The sequence below is a fragment of the Haemaphysalis longicornis genome, unplaced genomic scaffold (genome assembly GCF_048455015.1).
Source record: "Haemaphysalis longicornis isolate Haplotype H1 unplaced genomic scaffold, Haemaphysalis longicornis Haplotype H1 scaffold_9, whole genome shotgun sequence".
NCBI classification, from domain to species: Eukaryota; Metazoa; Arthropoda; class Arachnida; order Ixodida; family Ixodidae; genus Haemaphysalis; species Haemaphysalis longicornis.
The window spans coordinates 163,368,086-163,390,687 of record NW_027526460.1 but is presented as its reverse complement, the minus strand read 5'-3'; the positions used below and the strand labels follow the sequence as shown (position 1 = coordinate 163,390,687).

The 22,602-nt window shown below is 47.2% G+C and overlaps 2 protein-coding genes across 2 annotated transcripts in view; one reads left to right on the top strand and one right to left on the bottom strand.

Annotated features, from left to right (window-relative positions):
• LOC144153541 (acetylcholinesterase-like) overlaps positions 1 to 8,418 on the bottom strand; it is a 113,950-nt gene extending 105,532 nt beyond the window's left edge. Inside the window, exons 1-2 of the mRNA XM_077685169.1 lie at positions 8,275 to 8,418; positions 5,753 to 5,836 (exon numbers count right to left, since the gene is read on the bottom strand). Coding sequence (XP_077541295.1) covers positions 5,753 to 5,836; positions 8,275 to 8,388 — 198 coding nt within the window. The 5' untranslated portion in view covers positions 8,389 to 8,418. The remainder of the gene's footprint in view (positions 1 to 5,752; positions 5,837 to 8,274) is intronic.
• LOC144151410 (uncharacterized) lies at positions 848 to 5,101 on the top strand. The gene is made up of 2 exons (XM_077682452.1): positions 848 to 1,501; positions 5,000 to 5,101. Exons 1-2 carry the CDS (start codon positions 848 to 850, stop codon positions 5,099 to 5,101), a joined length of 756 nt encoding a protein of 251 aa, XP_077538578.1.
• Positions 8,419 to 22,602: the final 14,184 nt, after the last annotated feature.

Below are 22,602 nucleotides of genomic sequence, written 5' to 3'. Positions count from 1 at the left end.
TCTTTGTTTCCAAGGGTACAAGACTTCTGAGGGGCTGTACAAGCAAAGTTCGCGCGGTTATATTTCTCGTGCAGTAAGAGGTCAAACTGTAGTCTGTGGCAGTTCGGTGGGACTTGGGACTGATTCTTTTCCATTCTGCTTCAACCTTTACGAAGTCTTCTCGGCTTTCCTGCCATGCATTTACTAGGTTGGTACTCTCGGTGCTTGAAACAAGAGGTGGGCGAGTTGCAGCATGTAGACCTCCCCGTTCTTCCTCCAAGTGCAGTGACCGGCGGGAATTACAACTACTAAGGGATCGCTCCTGCCTTAAAATTTTCGAACTTCTCCATATTTAGTTCTTATATGCGAGAGCGTCATCCAGCAGTGAAAATAATGGCCCCCGCTCGTCTAAACTTTTCACGGAAGCCGTCCAATATGAAACATTTATGGAACAGCATCGTTGGTGTTGATGTAATTTCACGGCATCTGACGGAGGCGATTCCCAACAACAGTAACGATTTTACCAAAACAGCACCCCGAATGCATCAGTGGTCTCACGGTGTGTAGAAAAGCTAACTTTCTCGCAAATGCCCTGTAGGTCTCATTTTATTGTAAATATTGCAGAAATATCTTAGTGCTATTGGCGGCTAAATCAAGCTAGGACATTACGCCGATGTGCATCTCTTTATCTATTTGTTAGTTCACCCGGAAGTTGCAAACAGTTCGGTATCCTCGTATGATGGTAGTACGTCGACTCCTACTAGGAGGAGTATGGTTACAGAAAACGGCCGTAAGTCGCGTTCTATCGGAACTCGGTGGGCTCGGTGACTGCGCAGCAGCGCAGTTCACTAATCCGTTCGCCTTTGCCATGCAGATCTACGCCCTCTTCGCCGCAGCTCTGCTTTCTGGACTCGTGCTGCCCCAATCTGCAGCCTCACCGATCCCAGCGACGCCCGATTGCGGGATCGGTGCAGGCAACTGGTCACGCCACTTCGCTCACGCTTCGGCGTGTACGGAAGCGCCACCCCTCCTCCTCTCCTGCCCTCCCGGATACCTGGATTCATCATGGAAAACAGCATCGCCACCGACATCAGCCGCCGCCTATCCTATAAAAGACCATCCCTGTCCGTCCGCCCTCTGTGGGCTCGGTGACTGCGCAGCAGCGCAGTTCACTAATCCGTTCGCCTTTGCCATGCAGATCTACGCCCTCTTCGCCGCAGCCCTGCTTTCTGGACTCGTGCTGCCCCAATATGCAGCCTCACCGATCCCAGCGACGCCCAATTGCGGGATCGGTGCAGGCAACTGGTCACGCCACTTCGCTCACGCTTCGGCGTGTACGGAAGCGCCACCCCTCCTCCTCTCCTGCCCTCCCGGATACCTGGATTCATCATGGAAAACAGCATCGCCACCGACATCAGCCGCCGCCTCTCCTATAAAAGACCATCCCTGTCCGTCCGCCCTCTGTGGGCTCGGTACCTGCGCAGCAGCGCAGTTCACTAATCAGTTCGCCTTTGCCATGCAGGTCAGTAATTCACGCAGTCTGTTCGCTAAAAAATCTAGTAATTACTTTTTGATACGGTCACCGAGCCCACAGTGTTGCATTGCCATTGCCGCTGAATGCGCGAGTGTCATTTATTCCTTGTTGCTCCAAGCCGGTGACGTTGAAACAAACCCCGGCCCTGGTACCATTGAAGAAGTTGCCACCGAATTAAAAAAATTATCCGCTGGTCAATCCACCGTTCTCACCGAACTAAAGGAGTTGAAAGATCAGCTGCAATCCACTGATAAAGTAATAACAGACTTAAGTAAACGGATAACAGATCTTGAGAGCCACTTCAAGTCCCTTTCATCTCTTAAAGTTGAAATGGACAGCTGAAATGCTACCACACTTCAGATGTCCCACCAGATAGACAGCTTATCAGCCCGATTGGACGACTCTGAAAATCGCTCCCGCAGAAACAATTTAATATCCTATGGCATTCCCGACACTAACCTTTCCGAACATTTTACTGGACCAGAAAAACTAGTAATTGCTCTTTGCGCTAATCACATAGAGCTGAATTTTGAACCAAAGGACATAGAGCACATCGTCTTGGCCGTCACGCTGTAGACAAGGAAAGGCCGATAATTGTAAAATTTAATACTTTTAAAACAAAGGACAAGATTCTTTCAAACGGCCGCAAACTGAAAGATACCGATTACAGCGTTGGCGAAGACTTTTCCGCCACAGTTCGAATCGCTCGCAGGCATCTTATCGCTTTCGCAAGGTCCCAGTCCTGTCCATTTATGTTGACCTTTAAAACCCTACGCATGGGCAAAAAACGCTACATATTTGACGAATCGACACAAACGGTTAAAGAATTGCTATAGCTAGTTCCTCGCAATCCACACGTGCGTCATGGCCCCAGATCCACCCCACGCCCACTACTTTCCTTCTCAGTTATCTTTACTAATATACGCAGTTTTCTACCAAAGCGAGACGTCATTTCTAATGTTGTTTCCTCCTCGAGCAGTAACATATTAGTGTTATCAGAAACGTGGCTATACCCTGACATCAGCGACCATGAAGTTCTAGCACACCCTCCAAATTTTACAGTTTTTCGCAAGGACCGCATAGATAGGCGAGGCGGGGGCGTGGCTATTGCAATCAGCAAAGATATTTCTTGTACTGCAATTAACATTCAGACTGACCTCGAAATTATATGGCTTCTTTGCCACGCCACTCCCGAAACTGTTTTAATTGGTGCCTGCTATAGACCTCCCCACAGCACTCCAGATTTTGCTCGTAAACTTAACGACATGTTAAATGATCTGACTACTGCATACCCTAACGCCCGCATTCTCCTTTTTGGGGATTTCAATCATCCTCTCATTGACTGGGTAAACCAAATTACTTTGACGACAGGAGAACCCGAAGCGCACGACTTTCTTGATGTGTGCCTAAACTTTAACTTAACCCAACTTGCAACTTAACCAACTCGCGTAACTCATACGTGCGCCAATACCCTTGATTTAATACTAACGGATCACCCTGAGAGCCTTTCGTCCATTTCATATCTTCCAGAAATTAGCGATCACAAGGTAATTCATGCTGAGTTTACGTTCAAACCGGCGTCTCGTCATAAAAGTAAAAAAACTATACGTCTTTATGACAAAGGAAATTATACAGCTATCATTGATGAACTCCGCTCTTTCTTTCCATCATTCGAATCATTATTCCAAAATAGACGCGTGCAAGATAATTGGAAAATATTTACGGACAAAGTGGATTATCTTGTGAGCAAATATATACCCACATTTAATTTCCAGGCCGACACTCAAAATCCCTGGTTCACCAAAACATTATAACGCCTAGAAAACAAAAAGAAACGCCTCTTTCGTTCAGCCAAACAGAAGGGAAGCCAATGCGCATGGGAAAAATTCTATGTAGCTGAACATGACTACCTAGGAAAGATATGCGAAGCAAAGCACTCTTTCTATACCTATAACTTGCCGAACATTCTAAAAAGTGACCCACGCAAGTTTTTCGAAATAATCAACCCTCACCCAACTCAATCGACTACCTTCACCGATGATGCCGGCAGACCATTGAGCGACGTTGAATGTGCAAACATCTTTAATAACGCACTTGGATCAGTGTTCACAAAAGAAACAGACCTTCCATTTTTCATGCCGACTTCCACTATCGAACTCTTCATGCCATTCATCACATTTTCCCTGTCCGGTATAATATCTATAATAAACAACCTAAAGCTATCGTCCTCCGCTGGTGTAGACAATATTAACTCCAAGTTCCTTAAAAACACTGTAGATGTCTGTGCCGAATACTTATGTTTATTGTTTTCACAGTCACTCTCAACAGGCCAACTGCCCGACGATTGGAAAAAAGGGAAGGTCATTCCATTCCAGTCTTCAAAACCGGTAACAAAAACTCGCCTCTAAATTATCGTCCAATGTCCTTAACGTCGGTGCCTTGCAAAATCATGGAACACGTCATATTCACTCACATTATCAGTTTTCTTGACAAGGTTAATTTTTTTCATCCTGCACAACATGGCTTCCGAAAAGGATTTTCATGCGAAACACAGCTAGCACTTTTTGTCCATGACCTTCATTCCAAACTCGATAATAACCTTCAAACCGACGCCATATTTCTAGATTTCACCAAAGCATTCGATAAGGTACCCCATAAACGCCTGTTACTGAAACTTTCCCACTTAAACTTACACCCCGCAGTCTTAATCTGGATCCAAGAATTTTTAAATAACCGTTCCCAATCTGTCCTTGTAAATAATCAGCTCTCCAATTTTATTCCAGTTACATCAAGTGTCCCTCAGGGTTCCGTCGTTGGCCCCTTGTTATTTCTAATATATATTAACGACCTCCCAACTAACTTAACTTGTAACATACGCATGTTTGCTGATGATTGCGTTTTGTACCGCACAGTAACTAATGTATCCGATCAAATTAGCCTCCAATGTGACCTTAACCAAGTACAGCGTTGGTGTGAACACTGGCAAATGGATCTTAATCCTAACAAATGTAAACTTATGTCGTTTCAGCGTCGCCATAACCCTAACACTAATGTTCAACTTGTGCAATCATACAAATACCTTGGCCTAACTTTGTGCAGTGACCTAACTTGGACTGAGCATATCCGGACTATTATCGCGGCTGCTCATCGTACTCTCGGCTTCCTAAAACGTCATCTGCGCAACGCACCTCGCCATGTAAAATTACTAGCTTATCAATCCCTCGTAAGAAGCAAGCTCGAATACGCGTCGTCAATTTGGAACCCACACCACGCGTATCTCATCACTGCACTCGAATCACTTCAAAACCGGGCTACTAGATTCATTCATTCCTCGTATGCCTATCACATTAGCGTGTCATCTTTAAAAGTAGAAATTGGCCTGTCCCCTCTGTCTTCCCGCCGCCGCATTGCTACCCTTTGCTTGTTTCATAAACTTTTTCACAGTCCACTTGCAATCGAACCTCACATCTCCCCCCCATTTCGCAGTTCACATCGCATTGGCCATATCTTTCAAGTTACCCGTCAACGTTCTCGCACCGTTACTTTTGCTGCCTAATTTTTTCTTCGTGCAGCAAAAGACTGGAATGACCTCCCCCACCATATTGCAGCAATTACCTGTCCATCAACATTTATCCATAGCATTCACAAGCCATTTTTCAAAGTAATTCATGGCTTTTTTGTACGTTTTTGTGTAACCCCACCCCTTATGTAATGTTCCTCTGGGGACCTTTAAGGTAATAAAACGAAATAAAATGAAACCGGGAAAAAAATTATATGCCATTGGATAGCCGAAGCCAACACGTAACCGTGCATGTTTTATCGTGCCAGCTATTATGGATAACTATCCGTCGCTGTTTTATTACAAATAACAAAACGCAACTACCCTCAAGCCATTACAGCAGTTTCTCAGGGTCACGATATAACGGGGAGCGACACTGTCAGCTAAAAAAAAAAAACGGTAGTCTTTCTATGTTATTTTAACCTAACCACTGTTAATTGTTCTGAACAGTGAATTTCAAAAAATCCAGATTTTTTTGCCACACAACGAAAGATTTGCATTCATTAAAAAGCGTTCGCAGACATTTCACCTCCTCGCTGACGCTGAAGTAACATGAAAATGGGTGTACTTTCTGTTGCATTAAATATGAATTAGGAGAGCTAATAAAATTGTCGGCACAAGAATTGTACCAGTACTCGTGTACCACTAGCGGTAACCTCATTCAAAGTCAGTTCACTTACCGGATCTTCGATCGTGTTTGTCTCTGTACTGGGTTTGTGAGTTTTCGAGGGTGTCTTGCTTCGTCTGCTTTGTCTCGAAGTTGTCTGTAACAGGTAAAAAAGTAGGCATGCATTGTTTTAGTATACGTTTTACTATTATTTTATAGTCGAAGAGAGTGCGATTGATTTGCATGGCCTTAGCGGAACCAACGAACTGGGCACAACTGAAGAAACAGGCTATTGACGAGGCGTAGAATCGAATCTCGCCAAAAACGTTTGCGTGCTTCGTTTCTTTAGGTAATGCAGGCAAGACTTACCACATATAGATACAACTGTAATGAAGTATTTGTTGCGCAATGGCATCGTGCAAATAAACACTCAGAAATCGTTGGGACGGTTGCAGCGAGCGGCAACTCACCCCTGCTGCATCGAAGACGTATGTGACAAAGGAGGCGCAAAGCGATTGTGGAGCAACAAGTAAAAAATTTGGTCTTGAACTGGCATAAACACGTCGTGAAATTATTTTTTCCAGGTATTTGTGAAAACGAACGATATGTATCGTTGCGAAGCATTCCTGTGACGCAAGTATGACATTCACAAAATGTTTCAGATAGGTGGTTTGGGCTAGTTGGTGCATACTAACTCAGATTCAAAACAGCGCAAAACGACGGCACAAGAAACGATGACACACGGTGCTGACTAGCAACTGGTTGGTTTATTGCGGGGCTGGCGAAATATACTCAAGGCAGGGAGGCGAGAAGGAGTCATGATGAAAAGGAAGTGCATCCTACAATAAACACAAAACGCTAGATTTATGCATGTGCACTGACCAAAATGTTAGCAATGCTGATACGGCGCAGCGATGCAAGACGTGGCCAGAAGCACGAGGCAAGGAAAGGCAATCCTGGACAATGCAGCTTGTTTTTTGTTATGAATCCAGATAGCGGATTTCCTGACCTTTTTTATGAATCCTGATAGCGGATTTCCTTAGGTATAGAAATCCGTCATCTGGATTCATAAAAAAACCAAGCTGCATTGGCCAGGATTGCCTTACCTTGCCTCGTGCCTCTGGCCACGTCTTACATCGCTGCGCCGTATCAGCATTGCTAACTTTTTGGTCAGTGCACGTGCATAGATCTTGCGTTTTGTATTTATTGTAGGATGCAAGCCCTTTTCATCATGATTCCTTCTCGCCTTCCCGCTTTGGGCATATTTCCCAATCCGTGGAATGAACCAATTAGTTGCTAGTCAGCGCCGTGTGTCGTCGTTTCTTGTCCCGTCGTTTTCGGCTGTTTTGAATTTCAGTCGCAAAATGTATTAGCCTTCCCGAGTTCAGAAGATTAAGAAAACTATGGCGAGTATTCAACCAATTTGAAATTTAGTTAACGGCTTGTATACTTCATATAAACCAGTAGCCGTCATTCGCCCTACTGATGCAATGCCTCCAGCATAATCTTTGCACATTCCATTCAAAATCCGCACGTTGATTTCAACGAGACTTTCTTTCCGAATATAGTTTACATTGTTTTCTCTTCCATTAGCAACAAAATGTGTACATATCTTGTTCCAGGCAAGGCTTTGCGTTGGGAGACCTTTTGTACAAAGCTTTTGGGCGGATGGCTAAACTTTAAATTTGTTAAAGGCTTTGGTCAAACAGTCTTTCAAGTAATTGAGAAGACGTGCCACGTGAATATGAAGACTAACTTAACCAATAAAGCCAATGACTGCATAACAAAAAAATAAGCTGATAACTGAAAGGTCATCACGATAGCTATCTCACTGAAACGGCTGCCAGCTGACGTATTTTATGATTAGATGAGATGTCCGTCCAGAGAAGGTACAGGCTTTGCCGTTGAACAGACTCTCCTCGCAACAAAGCATGCACTGAATTTTGGTGATCCTTGTGCGTTTGTCTTTGTCAGCGTGAGGCGTTCCTCGGTTACCTGCGTGGCACTATCGTGTCGACGGAGCGCGGTGCGTGGAACAAGCAGGAAGTGAAGTGAGGCTTGGTGGAGAGCGATGTGTGATGGTTGAAGACAGGCAACCGCTGTGACGTCGCTTACATCGAGCAACGTGGGTAACCGCAGGGACATTGCGAACGAGCGCGCACGACTGCGGTCGCCATGTTTACTAGAACGGACAGCGCGAAGGGGAATAAGCTTGCACTTAATTGCGTACAGCCGAAGTGGCAAGTGTGATAACGTCACGCAGGATCTTGGAATTGTTACTGGTTGAAACTGTATATTCTCTCGTGACTCACCTGTCTAGAACACGTTTGACGTGTCCGCCATAATTGCCGAGGGGCACTTTGACAAAAGGTTTCACCACTGAGCCATGCGCGGGAACCAAATTCCGCATGTTTTATTTGTCTGTAAGTGTCTCGTTGGCAAGCGCTTTTCCTGTGTTTTCATTGCCTCATACTCCCTTACCGTAGTGTGAACTCCCGTGATATTCTCAAAATAACGTTAGCATCGCGCCGCCCGATGTGAATTGCCTGACCCAAGCGGCTTTTTTACAACCGCGGTATTATTGGCTAATCGCACCTCTTGTTCTCCGTCAGTCCGGCTTTTGTTGCGTTCCGAAGACCTCCGGCGGCGCTTCGTCTTTCCTGGGCGGGGAACTGCGGATGACGAGGAGCTCTCTGTGCCCTGCTGCATCTCGCTTGAAGTCCAAAACACGGAGTACTGCTGTCTATAACAAAAACAAAACGACAGTGGTGTGGAAGGCGCGAGATTCTCATGATAGAAGTGTGGCAAGTGTTAATTAGGCAGTAAGCGACTACAAAACAAAACAAAACAAAAATATTAGTGAAGAAACCAACCGGGGGTATACCTTTGAACTTTACAGAACGTTTTTAGGGAACCCTTGTCAGTTGTGACCTGTGAAAAATTTCCTGATCTCCTTCCTAAGATATATTCAAATTCCATTGTGTTAAACCGCCGCTAAGTCGCAATGACGCCTGATGTGCCTAAGTAACCTGCCGTTTCCTGCGGCAGGAGTTCCTATTCCGGTTAAAACGATCTTCCAGTTCCGCCACGTGTTCCATGTTCCAGTCCACCAGGACATCTGAAATTGAGAACTGATGAGTACCTGTCTTTCTTTTTGTGCCAGTCATGCATTCTGAATTGTAAGAGCAGCTGGTGATTTTGCAGCGCTGCTCAAGCGGATATTTTATTTCGCATATATACTTATCTCCCTACTGACGATGTTGCAGGCTATTATGCATTCAAGAGAACGACCCAGTCCCCCGGCAAAGGCAAAGATTTGGCTGCCGTGCGCTTGGGCAAGGGGAGTTCCTAACGCAGAAAAAATTGGAACCAAAAGACAGGAGCGAAAGAGTATAAGCCCACTAAGGCAAGTCAGCTGCGCTATTAAAGTTATATTTCTTCTGACACTCAACTGGTGCGGCCCAGCCGCAACACAGGTAATATGTGTGTGTCTGTAGTAAAGGTGTTGAACGCGGTCGCTTTGTTTTGGCGTGCAGAAACTTGGCATTATGTGGGTGTGTGAGGCGAGCGATGCACCGTGCGGACGATCCTTTGCACCACTTTTCTGACAAGACGAGTTTCCCCAACGTTTTACGCGTTGTTAAACAAGGAAAGGCAAACAATTCTAAAGTTAACACCAAGCTGGTCTAATAACATTTTTTCGGTTACATTCGTTCTAATTTTTTAGAGGAACAGCCTCGAAAATGGCTTGCTCGAGTAACTATTCACGAACACTTTTCTGTTTCAAAAGGGGGAATCTGGTTTCGTGGTTAAAAAAAAACTGTCGCTCTTTTGTTTGCCCTAGGCCTTTGAAAGATTACAACCGTGAGTCTACATTTTGCGGAGCATTGAAGATCCAAAGATGAGGGGTACAGATATGAATTTTTTAGCAGTTTCTGACGCAGTTATAATCTGCACCAAAGGAAGGTAATACACCTTAGCATGGGAATGCACACTCCAACATTTGGAAAACTCTAAAACATTGCTCGCGTATCTTTTTAGTGGTTTTTAAAATACCGGATGGAACTTTGGAAAGGGGATGCGGCAAAAAATTAGTGGAAGAATTACTGCCAGCTATTGTATTTTAAAGTCATTGCCAGCGAATACCATTATGTTACATGACCCATGCGCGCTATGCGACTGGTGAACGAGTGTAAAAAGTCCACATCACCACTCATGTATAAACATACCGTGCTTGTTTCCAGTAAATAAACCATGCAATATTTTACCATTAAATTGTCATTTGCGCGTTTTTTCAGCTATTACTGGTAGCTTGCATAGTGTGAATTGTCGTCATGAAGGAAAGTAGCACACTATGCCCCGAACTGCCCGCAAGCTTCCTGAAATTTTGCCAAGTGTACGTTATTAAAAGCAATTAGGACTCATCACGTGAGGGCATTGCAGATTTTTTTCAATTTTGTCCGCAGCAGATATTTTCACTTGTTAAACGGGGTACGTTTCTTGTGTTAAACAAAATATTGTAACACGTCTCCAGCCACACAAACAAATGGAAAGCTACAGTGCTATGCCCCGCATCGTTTGGTGCGTAAACTGGTCTCTGGAGCTCTTGGGTGCTGGGCAATGCTTGCACATATAGCATCGAAGCAGAAACCCATTGGTGGTTTTAGGCTTCATTCTCCGTGCATAAATGGAGAATTAGTGAAGTACAAAACTTGATAAGTCAGTATTTAAAGTGGAAGCATGCCGCACACAAAATATCGTACTTGTAACACAGTTTCACGTCATTTCGTATAAAATGTCTGGAAGTCCGAAATTTTCGAATTTTAACACGAGCCCCGGCTACATGGACTCGAGGAGTGAGAGTTTAGTCGGGAAAGCAGGTTTTTTCGACTAGGCCCGTCTATGTATAAGCGGATGGTGTGAGTCCACAAGCCTTCGAGGAGAGTCCGTTTAACCCACACGCCGGGGGTGGGTTGAATCTCTCGTCTGGTGACTCGGTCGGCCATAAGGAGCTAAACAGCTCTTTTCTGGAGCCCCTCCGGTGCGCACCAGCCCCACCCTCACATCGATTTGTTTGGATGGGGTTCGCGCGAACACGGAAGGGTGAAGGTAAGCTGAGTAGGTCAGTCGACTCAAGCCTCCCTCGTGCAGTTCATGCACACTAGGCCGTGTGTGGTATAGCCAGTTCAGCCACAGAAGTGTCTTCTGCAGATAGATTTGAGGTACGCTGGGCACGGGCGAATTGGGAAGTAACATAGGCGAGAAAAGAAATCACAAGCAATTGGATTCTACAAAAAAATTGAAGAGACCCCACTGAACAAACCGCCGGCGAAGTTTGTCGACGGGGAGTTATTATACCCGCAATTCGGTCAGATTATTACGAGAAAGCTTAAGTGAAATTCCTGTTAAGTGAAGCTTGGTTGTATTCCACATAAAAAAAGATAAATATCCCCTCAACAAAATCGGTGAAGGGCAGCATTACTCCCTCATAAAATAGGCCGGATTTCATGTTGTTACCTTGGAACGGTGACGCAGTCATATTTGCAAGCAATATGCACAGGGAAAGCACTAACGTCTACGAGACGCGCTGATTTGGAACGTAATAAAGTCCTGGGAATGTATTGAGCCGAGAATTAATTTGGGAAACCGTCGATTTATTCGGTGGAGTTTACCCTACATTTCTCTCATATAATTTACACGAACGAACTAGGGCATCTAATGGACTCCGATGTTCGAGGTCGAACACTCTGGGTTAAGGACCCACATTTAGGCCGTAGCGTAAACGTGGGTCAATGAACCCAGATCTGATGGCCAAGCGGCAATCTACATGGCAGCAGCGTCCGCAAAAGCTGCCCGAGAAACCCCTACACCGAGTTCAGAGAGCCCAGCGCTATTTCTGGAACATGTACGCGTGTCCAAAAAGGTGTTTACGCATTTACAGCGCACCTGCAACTTACCTCTCGAAATTCTTTAGAATCATCCTACTTAGTGCCGGGTATATGGCATGCATTACCAAACATAACCAATAAGACTGCCCGGGAAGATAAAGCGCTGCATCAATTCCAATGGCAGTAAAAAGCTAACGATCGCTTTAGGGCCCACAAAAGTAAAGAAGCAACAGAGTGTCTTTATCGTGCAATCCAGGCAAGGCGACATCCATGGACTTTAGATATCGGATTCCAGGTAAATGGCCTTCCAGCCTGGTCGGAATGCCGCCGGAAGGCTTCTCCTCAATCCTCAACTTTGTGCACTGTATTTTCGGCAAGCAGTGTATCTTCCATGACTCGGAGGTAATTAATGGTTCAAAGAGGTGCCGCGGGATATAATGGGCAGCTAAAATTCCCTAAGGAGATTGCAAAGCGACTTCACTCACGTTAAGCGCTCTTCTTCCTTCTCTTTGTTCTGATCTTCTTCTCATAATCTAGCGCACGCGTTCACGGGATTGGACAGGACTGACTAATTGCAAAAATGCTTTACGACACTGTGTAAGGTACAAGTCATATGATTACCGGAATCATGCAAAGAAACGAGCCGAAAATTTTAAAAATTGCGAGACGCAGCGAAAGCTTCCATCATAGCCAGGCCGGGATCCGCGTTGACATGCCAACGAAATTCAGGAAAGGTCTAGAAACCACGACCAACGCACTGCGGCTGATGCACTGAGGAGTAGAAATGAGAGGCTCGAAGAAAGAATGTCCACTGCGGTGAAAATAGTTTTTCGATGCGAAACATCTCATGGTCGGGGCTATGTCCCTCCCTTGTTGTTGCGCCGTCCACACCCCCAATGCGCATTCTCGGCTTGCTGAACGCCAGGTGGTGTCTTACCCTTTAATGGATCCTGTAGCGACAGTGTCTCCGGTGTCTTCCTGGGCCGCCACGAGACGCGCACGCTTCCCTATCCTCCTCAGAGGCGTATAAAACGCTGCGCGCTACTCCACTGCGCATGCGCGTCTCTCCTCAATTCTCCTGGTGTGCACACGCGCTGTGCGCTACTCCACTGCGCACGCGCGTCTCAACTTCATTCTCCTCCTCACAGCCATATAAACAGCCGTATAAACCGCCGTATAAACCAGGTGTACACATGCGCTGCACGCTACTCCACTACGCATGCGCGTCTCTCCTCCCTTTTCCTGGTGTGCACACGCGCTGCGCGCTACTTCACTGCGAATGCGCGTCTCTCCTCCATTATCCTCCTACCAGCCGTATAAACCAGGTGTGCACACGCGCTGCGCGCTGTTCAGTCTGCTTCCAACCCCCGTCTTCGCCGGTTCTGCTACGCTGATGCTAGGATGAGTGCCGATGTCAATGCCAGTGCCAACATCCCCTACAACGTGAGTGCTGACGCAAGTGCAACCAACAGCATCAGCCCCAATGTTAATGTCAACGTTAACACCGGTGAAGAAGACAAGGCTGCGCCGCGGAGGGCCCGAGCCGCCGTCGCGAAACGGCAGCGGCGAGCAGCGGATTCCGAACTCCGCGCACGTGAAGCCGAGATGCGCCGGAAATACTCAAATCAAATAACTCTTCTTACGCACCTACCAACCGCCACTGCTGCGTCGCATCCTCCTCAGAGTTCCCCCCACGGGATCATGCCGTAATGTTCTGCGAAAAGATTTTTCATAATACGGGACAAACGTCTGATATAGGGGAGACAATTCGTAATGGTTACGGGCTGGAGAAAGAACTTGGAAAGCTTCACAAAATTAATATTGTACAAATAAACACTTAACGGCTGTGTTCGCCACCGGAAAGTATTTTAGCAAGAAAAAATTAAAATTAATGCTGGCGAACAACATAGCTTTCATGAGAACGAAGTTATTTGGAGTATTTTATTCGGCGACAATGGCAATTTACCACGGTTGATGATATTGTTACGTGGCGGCAGGACAATGACGTGGCGAACCATGGGCGACGGTGATGCGATGTATTTAAATAATGGTTAAAGATCTACTTACATAATGCCAAAATGGAGCCCGGCCTGGCAGCGCGGCGCACACAGCTCTTCTTCGTCGTCACCATCCTTGGTGGTGGGCCATGGCGCCACGGGGATTGTCCGCCACGTCCCGTGACATCACCCCGCCGGTCGAAGACGACCGTCCCGGTCGACGCGGACGCTAGTTGGCGAATGAATGCGGATAAGTGTGCGATGAGAAATGCAGACGAATCGCTTGCCGCCACGAATGTAATGAAAGGTAAAGCAATGTCCCAGTCGCGATGATCATCCGAAACGTACATGGAGAGCATATCCGTTTGGGTTCTGTTAAGTCGCTCCGTAAGACCGTTGGTCTGCGTATGGTAGGAAGTAGTAAATTTGTGCGTGGTTGCGCAGAAACGAAGGATGTCGTCGACTACTTGCGACAGGAAGTTTCGACCGCGGTCAGTCAATAACTGACGAGGAGCACCATGATGGAGGATAACCCCGTGAAGGAGGAAATCTGGGACATCAGTAGCGCAGCTGGTTGGAAGGGCCCGTGTTACTGCGTAACGGGTCGCGTAATCAGTGGCCACTGCGAGCCACCGATTTCCGGCCGCAGAATGGGGAAAGGGACCGAGCAGGTCTAAGCCAACGCGGAAAAATGGTTCGACCGGTATGTCCAGGGGCTGAAGAGGGCCGGCGGGCGGCGTCGTTGGTGCTTTCCGACGTTGGCACTTGTCGCATGCACTGACGTAACGGCGAATAGAGCGGTAAAGCCGTGGCCAGAAGAAGCGCCATCGGACACGGTCGTACGTTCTTGAAACTCCTAAATGACCAGCTGTTGTATGGTCCTGCAGTTGCTCCAGGACGTCCAAACGAAGGTGGTCAGGCACAACAGGGAGCAGCTCGGGACCTTTCAGGCGTTAATTCTTACGATAGAGCACACCGTCCTTGAGTTGGAAAGATCGTACTGATGGGTCCGAACGGGAGTTACTCAGGCGTTCAATGATCTGGCACAAAAATTCATCCTGGCGCTGCTCTTTACCAAGGTGGAGGAAAGAGGAAATCGCCAGAAGGGATGGAAATGCGTTGGAACACGTAGGCTCAGGAGGTTCGACAGGGTAGCGTGAAAGACAGTCGGCGTCCTGGTGCATGCGGCCCGATCATGTAGACGACTGAATAAGAATACTCCTGGGGGCGGAGAGCCCGTCGCCCGAGGCGGCCGGTTGGATCTTTCAGTGATGCTAACCAACAGAGCGCGTGGTGATCCGTCACAACGGAAAACGGTCGGGTGTAGAGGTATGGACGAAATTTGCCCACAGCGCACACAAGAGCGAGACACTCCCGTTCTGTGATGGAATAATTTCTCTCCGCTGGAGATAGGAGGCGGCTGGAGTAGGCGATCACGCAATCCTTGCCGGATTGGCGCTGAGCCAGGACGGCTCCAATGCCATAGGCCGCTAGCGTCAGTCCGGATTTCGGTGGGTGCAGACACATCAAAGTGGGCTAAAATGGGCGATGTGGTGAGGAGATGCACCAATGTGGCAAAGGCTTTGGCCTGTTCAGGGCCCCACTCAAAGATGGTGTCATTTTTCAAAAGATCGGTTAGAGGACGGGCGATATCAGCAAAGCCTCTTATAAAACGGCGGAAATATGAGCAGAGGCCCACAATACTGCGGACGTCTTTCGATGAGCGGGGTACAGGGAGGTCCTTAACTGCTTTGATCATATCGGGATCGGGCTGTACTCCTTGAGCGCCGACGAGGTGGCCCAAAACGGTTAGTTCACGCCTCGCGAAGCGGCACTTCGCTGAATTGAGCTGCAGGTTGGCCTGACGGAAAAGAGCAAGGATTTCACGGAGGTGCTGGAGATGAGTCTCGAAGGAAGGAGAAAACACGATGACGTCATCGAGATAGCAGAGGCACGTGGACCATTTATATCCGCGCAGAAGGGAGTCCATGATGCGCTCAAAAGTGGCTGACGCGTTGCACAAACCGAACGGCATAACCTTGAACTGGTATAGGCCGTCACCCATGGTTCGCCTCGTCATTGTCCTGCCGCCACGTAACAATATTATGCACCTCGGTTTTTTTTTGTTTTTTCTTCTTTTCTTTCTTTCTTTTTTTAAGGCACTTAATAACCTCAATAATGAATTAAATGGTGGTTCGCAATAGCGTGTAAAGTTATATTCTTTGCGTGTACATCTGCCGGTGTGGTGCATTTTTTTGTAAATTGTACGCTTATAATAAGGCTATACCGCCAATTTTAATCATTTGTCATACATTGAATACTAAGAGGTCTAATCGGCAGTGCTTCACTTTTGGACCCCATTCTGTATTACTCGAATGTATGAATCTATTCATGAAAAAAAACATTGATTTATATTTGATTTAATTTAATTTGATATATATTGCGTGGATAATACGAATAAGAAGACTGGTCTGTTTACTTGGAGGAACAGAGCGTTCCTGATCGGCATGACGTTCAGCAGTGGCGCACAAACGTATTCTCGACTGAAAAGTCACCCTCACCACCGGCGCTTCATCGACGTTTGTTAATTTAGAGTACGTAATGCATGATTTGTTCTAGAGGTACGTTTTATTGCGGGAAAACACTTAAACATTACTTATCTTACCCGTAATGGAGTAAGATACGGGCGTATCTTATGATTATGATCATAATTATGCTGTGCATATGTTTAGTAGAATAGAATAGAATAGTACTTTATTTCACATCCGTTGCATGATGTAGGAGACCTGCGGAAAAAGCTGAAAGAAGTCAGCTTGACAAGGCCAGCATATGTTTAGTAGAATAGAATAGAATAGTACGTTATTTCACATCAGTTGCATGATGTAGGAGACCTGCGGAAAATGCTGAAAGAAGCCAGCTTGACAAGGCCAGCATATGTTTAGTAGAATAGAATAGAATACTACTTTATTTCACATCAGTTGCATGATGTATGAGACCTGCGGAAAAAGCTGAAAGAAGTCAGCTTGACAAGGCCGCAGGCCCCCTTTATTGGCATTATACATAACATTCGTGATGACTTGATATATCAAATTTGCATACATGGGCACGATACATAAAAAAGGCACGATACACAAACAGAACAGTAAAACAGCCTTTTTTTTCGAAATGAAACGAAAAAATTGGCCGCGTATCTGCTCCTTTCGTTGCAAATGTCGTCAAAAGACGATAGTCTCTATCGACTTTTGCCAAGTAAATGCCTCCCTTCGCTTCCCCGCTCACGTGTCATGTTGTTCCTGTTGCGTCGCGCTCCTCCCAAGGTAAAAACGCCAAAGGTTTGCCTAAATCATTTTAAATTTCCCGCGTTCCACTAGTCCAAACCGGGTGTCTCGATGCCAACGCTGCCGTACGGCGAAGTCGCGTGTGAGTCGAGGCGCCCTACTTCAACGTTTATAGAACCGCGTTTCCCTGGTGCACGTGCGTTCCAAGCAGAACGTGGAACATATCTAGTGGAACCTTTCGTAACTTTTGCCACTTGATTTCTTGAAATGCCGCCAGAAGCTATATGGCGTGGGCTACAGCAGGCGACGGCGGAGTGATATTTTTTCCTTCAGTTGATGAAATATTTAATCTCGCCAAAATCAAATATGTACGATTTTTTATAAAGGAACGCTGCAAATATCACTTCTGTAATAATTTGTTGTCTTATATATGCGTAATGTCTTGTTGTTCTTCAACAATATTGAGAAGTATGAACATTACACCGGATTTAGACGGGCACATTTAGCTGTGACTATATAAGACTATTGCGCAGGCATTGTTTTACTTTGGCCGGGTGGCTGAATCGAGTCACAGACGGACAGACAGACAGGCATACAGACATACAGACAGACCAAAATTTCTGGGTTTAAGTAGCGCAAGAAAGACTCTCGTCTCAAAAAAAAACTCGCCCGCATCTTCACACGGGGGGAACTCGAGTAAATGCGTCGCAGAGTGGTGGGGGTATCGCGTGAATGTTGCCTAATTGGGTATGGTTTGGGAATGCCTAATTGTTATTTCGTCTTCATTATTCTTATTTATTGAATGAAGGAGAAGCGAAGGCAAGGAGTGTAAAGTTAAAGTCTGTGTTTATTGCTTGGTGCCGTCGTTGTACTGGCCGGAGAGGATGACTGCTTTGTGGTCGCTAAAGTGCACTGTCAAGGGGTCTTTGAGGTGCGGTCGTTGGATTGCGTAACTGGTGAAAACGTTGCTTACATCGCATCTACTCGAGTCAAGCAAAGCGTCAAGTCAAGCTAAAGCCAAGCAAAGACGCCCTTGACTGAATTCCGAACGCGCGCTCCGCCGCTTATATACACACCGCCCGCGTTCGAGGGAGAGGAGTACGGGGAAGAGACGCGCATGCGCACACTTCCGTACACAAGCGCGCGAACTTTCCACGCACCCACCACGCCGTTATCACGTGTACACGCCCTGCCGCCGTTACTGTTGAGCGCGACGCAGCGCACGGGTAGCTACGACGCATGCGCGCACAGGCGCGCTCCCCCCGCACCACCGCAGCTGTTGTTGAGAGCGACGGAGCGCACGGGGTGCACGCGCTCCTCCCGCACCGCCGCACCTGTTGTTGAGAGCGAGGAGGGTACGGGGGAGAGACGCGCACCTGCGCCTCGACGCGACGCGCATGCGCAGTGAGCGTGTGGACGGCGCCGACGCCGAAGCGCGACATCGTGCGACTAAGAAATGCTCCGCATTTAAAACACGAACCCAGGACTCAGACTGTCCTGGGCAGCCATGCAACTACGTAAGCTACCGAAATGCCTGGTGAGGTGGTGAATTGCCTGTCGCCTATAGGTTTTCATTGATCCCTTAGTAGGTTACTCCGAACTGCCGCGCTATTTTAGTGTTCTACTGGAACGCCTAGAAGTCGGATAGGCTCTAACGAGGCAGTGATGGGAATAGGAGGTTGATAGCTCTGCAGTTGTTTGTGACAGAATAAACAAGGACATTCCGTTTTTTTTTTTTTTCGAGCAAGTTCAAGATTAGAGAAGTTAGAGAACCTTTCAGAGTAATTAGGCGTGCTTTGAGTTCGGTTCGCGGTGTACACGGTGAAAGAGACTCATTTGACTCGACCCATATCGTGATGTCGTCGGCCCGGAATCGCAAAGCGGACCGCGGTGTCTTGTTCTCAATTGCGAGCAACCCTGGCCACAGCCAGACTGAAAAGTATAGCGAGAGAATAAATCTTCGGGCGACGCCTCGGTCAAGGTAGCAGAGATTTCTCTCTGCTTTACCCAAGCCTTCATTCTTTATCGGCACGAATGGCACGAATGGCACCTGGATAGGGTTTTGTGAATTCCTTGAGTATAATGGTTTGTTTGATGCCATCAGAAGCCTTCTGAGTATCTACCGTAGCGATTAGATCAGGAGGAGGGGGGGTCTATATGATGAGAACGATTAATGAGCCATCGTATTAGCCAGTTTTGAATACACGGGAATTAGGCTGCACGTATTCCGGGTGAGGTGATCGTTTATGCCGAGCTTGCAAAAGACAGAAGTGAGGCAGGCGGAGCGGAGGTCTAAAAAAATTTGCGCACCTTGCACTAGTGATACAAGGCTGGAGAAACAGCAGTGCTCGCAGTCCCTCTCCATTCGTCAGAGGCCTGGCTGTTCCACCTCACATGGATTTCCGAACTTTCCGATAAAAGTTGGGCATGACTGGCAGGCCCGGATCGTCGTGTCCGAGGCTTTCACATCACTCCCTAAGTGCACCGCGTTAGCACGGGCTAAAAGCGGCGGCAAATTGCTTCGCGGGGTCGGCGCCTGATGACGCCACGAACGAAGACTGGCTCCGCTTAGTCGATGAAGATTGGCTCTGCCTAGCCGGCTGGGCGAAGGTCGCGCCGCGCGGTGTGCGCTGGAGGAGGAGCTGGTGCAGCTGGCCAACGCGTAATGCGTAACGCGTAATGCGTAACGGGTTAATTTCAAGAAAATGCCGAGCGCTCGTGAGCGCGTGCCTCGCGGCAACCGCCGGGCGTCCGCGGCACGCGCAGTTGCTTTTAAAAAAAAGAAAACGTGGCGAAAAACTTCAACGAGTGCCTCGCGTTGCCTAGCAACCAACAATGCCACAGCTGGCGTAACACCTGCACAACGAAACCTCGCCGTTACACCAGGAACGCCGCGCATGCGGCGTGCACGTACGCGCCACGCTGCGCCCCAGGTATCTCAAGCGCTGCCGGGCATGTTGTGCTTGGCATGAGAAACACGAAAATACCGATGCATACAGCGATGACTACTACTAGCGCAGCGCAGAGCGGCGACGGAACATGTAAATAAACAATCTCAAACCTGTACAAATGCGTGGTGATGTGTCCGGTGCTCGCGTAGAAGGAAATCCTGCACCTTCGCTCTGGATTAAGCCTTCCGCGGCTTCGTGCAAGCCCCGTCAGTGTTTTTTCTTGTTATTAATTTGTTTTTGTGAACACCAACGGCTCTAAGCAACCCTGCACCTAAGCAACCCTGCACTAGAAATCTAGTAGCTCAAAGCTCTTTTGATATGGAGGTCAGTTTAAAGGGGCACTGAAGTGATTTGTAAACATAGCGGGATTACTAGCACAAATTATAGTCCGGAGTCCATAGGCCACGTTTCGACCATTTATAGCGCGTTTACGGGAATTTATTTGTTAGAAAATCAATTCAAAATGCTGTCCTCCTCTCTGCATCCTCGCCCATTTTCTGTGGCATTTTCGTGTGACGTCAGGAGGAGATGACTTGGCTTGACTGAACTACTGCCTGGCTCGCCGGTCTTCCGGCAGAGTCAGTCGGCCCAGCGTTTTGTCCGCCGACCGTCGACGAGTTGTCGCAGTTCGTTCGCTGAGTTGAAACGAAGCCACGACACGTTTGTGAATGGAAGTATGTGCCTTTCTTTACTTTGTTAGTTTGTACACTGTATCAAGCTCCGAGTGCGGGTTGCTCCACATGAGCGCTGCACAAGTGCACATGCGACGCTCGCTGACGGGTAGGCTAGTAGGAAAACCTAAGGCCACTTGAAGGCGGGAGAAGAGTCAGCGAAGTCAAAATAGGTACCAAGGAAATAAAATCAACTGATGCTTATACCGTACAGCGTAAAACTAGGGAGCACGAAGCACTTCTTTTTTGCGCTGGGAGAACAAGCACAGCGGTAAGCAGCGCGACCACACATCTGCGAACAATTTTCTGTATAAGAAATGCAAGTGCTAGACGTGAGGTATTGTGGCAATTTGGGGAGCGCTTACTGCACGAGCACTATACCACAAGTAGTCACCTAGTATGCTTGAAATGCTACAACTGAATAAAAGTGTAAACTGCGGTTATACATTATATACCTCATATTTCCATCACTGGCAGCGCTCGCCCGTGGCCGAGTGGTCTGGAGCGCTAGGTATGAATTGAAGCATCACAGGAAGCCGGCCTAGTTGGAAACGATTCATGATTGGACTTGCGCAAAACAAACGGAAACGAGGAAAAAACGACAAGGACGAGCGCACTCGTCCGCTCGTCCTTGTCGTTTTTTCCTTGTCCCCGTTTAGGTATGTTGTTTTGCAAGTGACTAGTTAGAATCCCCGAGGGGGCATTTTTTTTTTTTTGTAAGTTGACTTTTTTGTTTTCGGCCACTGTGTTCTATACTGAGTTCACCATTTTTGAGCGTGACGTTCACTGCTGCGGAAAATAGTTCACAGAACGCGCGCAGGCTGACACTGACGCCCTAGCGAGTTCTCGTTGGCGTGCTGTTGCCATCTTGCGGGCAGTGGGCACAGGTCAGAATCAACAGACCCTTGGCCTGGTGCGAACACGCTTTTTCACGATACAGGCATGAGTGAGGCAAGCTCCGAATATGTGAGAAAAGCGCATGGCATTTGAGCGTCTGCGGTGACGCGGAGGGCGTTCATCCACTGCGTAGGCCTCGGCTATAGTGATTGCTACGATTCCAAGACGTTCTGGGAGGCTTAGCGTACGCATTTTACAGCTGACAACATGGCAGAAGCGCGATGCGACGATTACTGAAATATCGAGAATGCCCATCCAACGATGCCGTCGGATGCCAATCATGTTGTTTTAGAGAACTGAAACCGAAACTTGTTTGAATGCTAACCTTATACATCGTCCAATCAAGGTGCATCCTCTCCCGTCGTTTTTCTTCTTTCTCGCTTTGTAAAATAATTACCGACTTATTAACCGGATAAACGACGAAAAGTGTGTTAATTTGAGCCAGTCTACTCTGTGCAAGCAAAACCGGGAGCTTGACAAATTCACTTCAGTGTTTCTATAAGATTCGTTGGAACTTCCTGGTGTCTTATGAGCGATTGATCTGAGCCAGTAAGACAGGGAGGGCTGGTTTCAGAAGATTACGCAAAAGCTTTCAGGTAACCCCGTCGTGCCTTGTGGCTGTATTATGTTTGCCTCGCGTGATATCCAATAAAAGTTAAGCGAGCGTAAAGGGGCGGTCGAGGTCGACATCAGATGACAAGACGGGTAGAATTTTTATTGTTCGTGTCGGTACGAGGTTGGCGTGAAAGAAAACCGCGGTAATTGTTTCTTTTCCGGCATTGGAAGGATTTCGTGTCAAAGAAACGACTGCAGATAGGGGAATATCTTGTTTCTAAAATATCCTATTTGGCCAAAACTCCGAAAAATCCACCCGCAATGAACACGTACCCTTCGAATGCCATTTACCCATTACAACGTCACCATTATTCAAGCTTCACTAATTGAAAACTCGCAATTTCGCCTCGAATACAACCTACCAACGCCTCATTCGCATGTACTCACAGGACTATGTCAGGAATTTGTCAGGAAAATCTCACAGGAATTTGTCAGTCTCGTCATCTATTACCGAATTTCAATACCAGGGACGTCACTGTACACATTGTTTTGGCGTCACAAATGCGTTTAGCGATCTTCTGAACTAATCTTCCGTTTAGCAAGCAGATGTGAATACTGACGAGCAGATCAGTATTCACATTCCCCAAGCAATTTCTGCTACACAGTGCCTGCGTCACTTTCTTCGC